The sequence below is a fragment of the Sardina pilchardus genome, chromosome 23 (assembly GCF_963854185.1).
Source record: "Sardina pilchardus chromosome 23, fSarPil1.1, whole genome shotgun sequence".
Classification (NCBI taxonomy): Eukaryota; Metazoa; Chordata; class Actinopteri; order Clupeiformes; family Clupeidae; genus Sardina; species Sardina pilchardus.
The window spans coordinates 22,238,479-22,245,602 of NC_085016.1; the positions used below are offsets into that span (position 1 = coordinate 22,238,479).

General features: G+C 45.7%; 1 protein-coding gene across 1 annotated transcript; it reads right to left on the reverse strand.

The window, feature by feature from the left end:
- Nucleotides 1-508: 508 nt before the first annotated feature.
- wdr12 (WD repeat domain 12) lies at nt 509-6,863 on the reverse strand. The gene is made up of 13 exons (XM_062527540.1): nt 6,667-6,863; nt 6,204-6,298; nt 5,921-6,015; nt 5,708-5,814; nt 4,971-5,086; nt 4,345-4,499; nt 3,923-3,968; nt 3,559-3,641; nt 2,596-2,736; nt 2,069-2,174; nt 1,495-1,627; nt 1,203-1,275; nt 509-908 (listed from the first exon to the last, which is right to left on the reverse strand). The coding sequence occupies exons 1-13, from the start codon at nt 6,705-6,707 to the stop codon at nt 831-833; spliced, it is 1,269 nt and encodes a 422-aa protein (XP_062383524.1). The 5' UTR covers nt 6,708-6,863; the 3' UTR covers nt 509-830.
- Nucleotides 6,864-7,124: the final 261 nt, after the last annotated feature.

Below are 7,124 nucleotides of genomic sequence, written 5' to 3' on the forward strand. Positions count from 1 at the left end.
ATAATGATGACTAATTGGTCAAATTTGTATTATGGATCATTTTAGTCATTCACTGTACAGCACTCTGGTCAGCTTATGCTGTGTGTAAATGTACATGCCTACGACCATCAACAAGCCAGTCAGCCAAGTTATAACTGGAAGGTCAGTGCCGGGCCATCACTTCACCAAAACCAAACTCAACAGCTGCTGACCAGCGCGTGTCCGACCCTGATGGGAGTTGAGGCGTGAGGCCAAACAGGCTGTGTGCTACACCCTCTTAAATCACTCTTAAATTCCCATTTCTGTGATTAACAGAGACGCACAGAGGGATGCTGGGAAACTTAGTGAACATATTAGCCCATCAGCCTCCAACTTTATTTATTTATTTATTTTTTTGGCGTGTGAAACTTGAGTGCTGATGTTGACCTTGATACTGTATTAGCATAACACCATTGTATTAGCGCATTAGCAGACCATTGCATTAGCACACATCTAGTCTATCAGTCTATCCAGGCAAAGCACAGAGACATAGAATTAGAAAACTTCTTTATATTGAGGCATTGACAAACAGACCATTGACTTCACACACAGAAGCTGAACCAATATGAAAGCCAGACATTTAAGACCAAAAAGACCAAATCCTCAGGCTGTATTACACACATGTCCCACTGTGTCCGGTGTCAGAGGCGTTTCTAAATGTCCACATACAAGGTCCACATCAGACCCTGGCCCAACTGGTGCCTAGTCCAGGTTATAGTGGCAAATCTATACCCAAATATTATTCTGGGCCGGCGATTATGATGGAAAAATGGCACATTATCACCCTGCCGACTTGCATCCACGTGACGTTGCTAAGCACCAGCGTCCGTGACACCGGAGGAGTACTTGTATGTGTAAAGTTTGTTGTCTGCCCCTCCGCTGAGGATGATCTGGGTGAGAAGAAAAGATTGAATTAACACAATAAACAAACACAAACAAACATGTGAAGTGTGCCCCAAGGAGAGACCACCAGTGTGTGCCAGACACTGAGAGAAAGCTCCAACTGCTACTCGCTTCCACCTGGCCTGGAGCAGATAAAGAGGCCAAGCCATATATTCGCAAAGAACAAATGATATTTAATTACACCTCCACAATCTTCACGACAAGAACACAAAGTCTTGACACAGACAAAAAATGTGTAAACAAACAAACAAATAAAGATGTAAACGAACACGGTCACTCACCCCACTCTCTGTCCAGTTCACACACAACACTTTGTCCTCATGGGCGGCCAGGTCATACAGGGGTGCCTTGCAGCTACACAAACAAACAAACACACAAACAAACAAACGGTTAAACCCTGTGCTGTATTCTGACAGCCCAATACACACATGGTAATAACAATATTATAAAGCATCCAACAGAGTCATTATGACAACAGTGGCACACAAATAATGCTCGTCTGTTGTTTTGAGAAATGCATGCATATGCATGTGTGTGTGTGTGTGTGTGTGTGTGTGTGTGTGTGTTACACACCTCCTGGTGTCCCAGAGCTTGACGATGTTGTCCAGGGAGCCTGATACAAGTTGCTGCTCATGGCTTGGAGACCAGTCTACTGCCGTCACCCAACCAGTGTGTGACGTTAAGGACAGCAGCACCATAGAGCCATCTATGAAGAGAACACAGTCGTTAATACACACACACACACACACACAGACACACACAGACACACACAGACACACACAGACACAAACAGACACACACAGACACACACACACACAGACACACACAGACACACACAGACACACACAGACACACACACACACACACACCAGGGTGAGGTTAAGGAGAGCAGCAGGAGTGTCATCTGGGAGATCGCACAACAAATGCCCAAAACAGGTGGTGTTTTAGTCTCCACCAATTGACCAATTACAGAGCTAGTAGCACTTTCCACCTTTGGATTGCCAGTTTAGCCTACTTAATGCTCTCAAATGTTTCAAACAGCAGTGGTCAGTCTTACATATAACACCTTCAATATGACATTTATATGTGCATAATTGCTTTAGCTGGATAAGCTGCTGTGGTGTACTGTTCTGGGACAGGAACTGACCTTTGGCACGAGGGTCCCACAGCCGGACGTGTCTGTCGCTGCTGCCCGACGCCAACCGCCGGCACAGTGGAGAGTAGGACACGCAGTTGAACACCTTACTGCCCGTCTGGAGTGGACAGCACCAGGGACCACGGGGGGGGGGGGGGAGAGAGAGAGAGAGAGAGAGAGAGAGAGAGAGAGAGAATCATTAGACTGTGGCACTGTACTGAGAGAGTTAGGGGGAGGCTATGAAAGAAAGACAGGCTAAAACAAAAGAGGAAACACATGGTCACAAGAGGCAGGGAAGCAGGGAGGCCATATTTGGAGAGGAGAAAAATCGGACAAATGAGAGAGGAGGAACACAGACTGTTCCTTTTCTCTCACCAGGAGAAAAGAGCTCAAAGTCTTTTGCCAACTCTCAACAGCAGAGAAGAAAAGTTCAGAAGAGCGCAGACTGTTTGCTCACTCTCACCAGGAGAGAAGAGCTCAAGACTCTTTTGCGTACTCAAACCAGGAGAGAAAAAAGAGCTCAGGCTGTTTGTTCTCACCAGGTTGCTCTTCTGACTGCCCGTCTCCGCGTCCCACATCTTGATGGTGTGATCCCATGATGCACTGCAGAGCTCCTCGCTGTCCATCCACAGCACCGACGACACCGCCTCCGTGTGCCCCGACAGCGTCATCAGCGGCGTCTGAAGGGGAAACAGACTCAAGGCATAAGCGGAGATGAAAGACACAAGCACTCACTTCTAATTTCCAGTATACATGCTCGCAGAGCTCTACAGCCGTGGCCTACTGGTTAGGGCTTCGGGCTGATAACCGGAGGGTTGCCAGTTCGATCCCCGACCAGTAGGAAAAATGTGGGTGGGGGATGTGGTTGAGCACTGCTCTCCCATGCTCACAACCACGGCTGAAGTGCCCTTGAGCAAAGCACCTTACACCTCGCTCCTCAAGCGCCGCTGTAGCAAGGCAGCTCACTGCTCCGGGTTAGTGTGTGCTTCACCTCACTGTGTGTTCACTGTGTGCTCTGTGTGTTCACTAATTCACGGATGGGATAAACGCAGTGACCAAATTTCTTGTATATGCAAGTATACAACATATCAATCATGTGCAATGACTTTCTTTTACAATTGAAGACAAATACCAAATTTGAACCATTGCATAGTAGCCACTATGGATTAAAAATATGGGCAAAAAGGCCAAGCAGCTCGAAGGGATATCGTTCTTCATCTAATCAACTTCACAGAGAGACTAACTCAGAAGTCCTATTCATGGGTTTCATCAGGTCCCTTTCCACAGGTGTGTTAATCAAGCACCATGCAGTCTGCATTCATAATCAAGATGCTTGATTTTATACACCTGGGGAAAGGGACCGGATGAAACCCATAAATGGGAAGAGATTTGTGGCCACTAGAGTGACAGGACACTGGTTTGTGGTGTGTGTGTGTGTGTGTGTGTGTGTGTGTGTGTGTGTGTGTGTGTGTGTGTGTGAAGTTCAGGAGGTTACTTCTCACCCGTGTCAAACCCAGTTTGTCTGTCTTCTGTTTCTTCCGAGGTATGTTTGGCTCTTCTACCTCATCCTCCTCCTCTGTAGGCACTGTGAAAGAAATACAATTCCCATAAGGCACGGTTCAACAGCATACAATTCCCTTAGGTCACTGCTCAACAGCACACCAATCTCAGGCTGTATGCGTGATGACAGAATATGTGAGTGGGTGTGTACGTCTTCAGGTAGCTGCTTACAGCGCTGTCTTAAAGCTATGCACGTTGGACTTCATACAATGCATTTTCCATGTATTGCTTTAAGCCAGCTCTGCAAGTGGCTACCTGGAGTGGACCGCACCCACTATGTGAATGTATGGTGTCCGGAGGTCATACCTGCTGACCACAGCTTGAGCATCTTGTCCCAGGATCCACTGCAGAACTAGACAGACAGACAGACAGACAGACAGACAGAGACAGACAGACAAACACATCAGTCACCAACAATGACTATCTTTACATGCATACACATGTGAATGTGTAACCACATGTGAACCTATATTCCTCTAAGGAACAATGGGGCATCAATAAGTAACATGTTATTAGTGCAGAAATATGGCGCCATCTGGTGGCCATGAAATACGCTATTAGGCCCTAATTGAAGTGCAACTGCGTCATCTTGTGGGTTTGAAATATATAATGTATAGATATATAAATCTTATAGGATCAAATAATAAACAATTATTTGTCTAATCCACTTTGATTACAAAACAAGGCAAAATGGGGTCAGTTCATAATAACAACACACACACACACACCTTTGTCCGTGTTGGGTCGACTGCAATGGTGTCCACACTGCCCGCGTGCCCACGGCAACAGTGTCGAGCCTTGATTTTGTTCCGCTCTGAGTTCCACTCCCACAACAGAACCGTCTGGTCCAAGGAAGCCGTGAGGAGGAGCGAGGTCAGGCCATCTGGACAGAGCCAGGAGGAGCATGAGGGGCAGCAGAACACGGAAGAACCATGAGGGGAAACAGAACAAGGGAGACCACGGCCCAATTCCAAAGTCCGGACTCACAGACAGACTTTGCTGCGCGTTTCTTGTGGAATTGTAAGGGCTTATGGCTGTCCCAATGTTGCATTTCAAAGAGTACACATTTACCGAGCCTGTTCCATGAGTCCCCATCAGTTCAAAGCGTTTTGACGTTTACCGCAGACAACATATGGAAATCCGGAAATTACTAAGGTAAACAACAGCACGACATACGTGCAAGTCCATGGGAGGGGGGGGGGGGGGGGGGGGGGGGGGATCGGACACCAGCAGGCCCGAATACCTTCAGAGGTATGTTATCATCAAACGCAAGCACCAAAGGTTTTAAGCTGGTGCGGCTGTCTCCCGTATTCATGAGTGTCTGTCTGTGTGTGTGTGTGTGTGACGTGCTCACCTCTTCGGACCCAAGCAACGTCCTTCACGACCTCAGAGTGCCCTGCCACTGTCATGGCCGCTTTGCCTTCCAGTGACCAGATGCGCGCAGTCTTATCATAGGAGCCCGTCAGGATCCTGAGCGAGAGAGAGAGAGAGAAAATATCAGAGCAAGAAATACACGGCAGTCACAGAAGCATTCTCATCTCCCACACTGTAATATTCTGTCACACACTGCTGTCATAGAAACAATCATTTCACAGAAACACTCTCTCTCAAACACAAACACTCTCACACACTATAACACACTCTCACACACTGTAACACCCACACTGTAACACAGTCTTTCAGACACAATTACACTCTCACACACTGTAATATTCTATCACACACTTCTCTCACAGAAACACTCTCTCTCAATCACGCAAACTCTCATACATACACAAAGACTCGCACACACTGTAGAACACTCATTCAGACAATTACACTCTCACACACAGAGCTTCTCTCTCTCACACTTTCTCACACACAGAAACACTCGGGAAACAAAGGCTCTGGGGTTGAAAGAACATGTGCCCCCATTAGATAATATCGGATCTAACCATAGCAGGCTACATGTCTTCATGTTTATACAGGTCATGCAATGCATCAGAGTCTAGACCAAGAGGTCTCTATTCCAGCTGCACTCCAATGAAACCACCTGTTTCTCACTTTATTATCCATCACTCACAGCTCTCTCTCACACACACACACACTCACCATTCTGGGTCGGCCTCTACAGAACTGATCCAATCATCGTGCATGACACACTCTTCTGGCTGTGGTGCTGTGAACTTCTCCACATACTCAATCTCCACCACTTCTTCCTGCATCACACACACACACACCATGTTAGGAACCAACAACTAGACAGGAGTAAGGAGTTAGGAAAAGGTCTGTGAATGGTGTGTGTGTAACAATTTTTGATCTTACTGTTGAGATGTCAAATGCTTCCATGTGACCAGATAGTGATGTTCGGAGAAACTGGCCCCGGACCAGGAAGTCAAAGTCAACATGACTTTGTGAAGCTGCAAAGAACACAGAAGTAAACAGTCAATCCTGAGAGGTTTTCATCCAAATGTGATGTGGTGTAATATATGACCTGATACTATGCCCACCAAAACATCTTTGTACCAAGAAGGAGCAAAACACGTTTTCATAATGCAATTGTTAGGCACTTTCCACAGAGAATATATGAAGTAGTTCCATTACTCACCATGTTTAGCTTCCAGTAGTTTATTAATGATGTTGCTGAGATCTGTAACTTCTGACGTGGCTGGTATGGAAAACGGGACATCGTCTACAACATATCTGAAATAATAATAACTGTTATCTTAGCTGATGATACAACGGGTGACATGCTGGTGATAGAAATTGTGCAGACTGTCACGTCTGCGATTACTTTAGAAGTGATAACAAAACACATCTGGCAGGAACAGAAGAGCAACCGATTGAAGAGAAAAAGTAGTACAGTACATTGTAATTTGCATACGACATACAGCAGCTAACGAGTAACGTCAGCGTATTTTGGTAAATCTAGTCTATGGTAACTTTAACCTACAGTCACTCATGGGATGCAAGCAACCCATAGACCTAAAAGAGTAGAGAACTAACCAGAGTAATCTCTAGCTATCCAAATAGCTAACTGGCTAGTTTTGTTGTGAGACCAAAAAACTTACTTTTTATTTTCAGTGAAAAACCTCGCCTGTAACTGCGCCATCTTGTGAATGTCAAAGGTCCAATACGTTTTCAACAAAACTGTTCACACTCTTTACAGAAATTAAATTAAGTTACGGTGGTCCCTTCCAGTCCTACAGGAGCCAGACCATGTGGCTAGTTGCTACACGTTCGGTTCACGTGTATGTGTACGGTACGTACGACCGGACGGGCCCCTTGACTTCTGCGTGTGACAAATTTCAATATGGCTGCCATTCGTTTTTCCCACTTCAAAATAAAAGTTAGCCTACTGACCAAGCTAGTTTTAACGAAGAAAGATAGTTAAAAGTAGAAAAGCACTGTTTCATGAGAGAGAAAGGCATATCCAAAATGAGAGACAAGAGAAAACGTATCTATCATTCAACCTGCAAGAGAATTAGTCAAAAGAAAGGCTATTAAAGATGCATTTTTTGTTTTACTT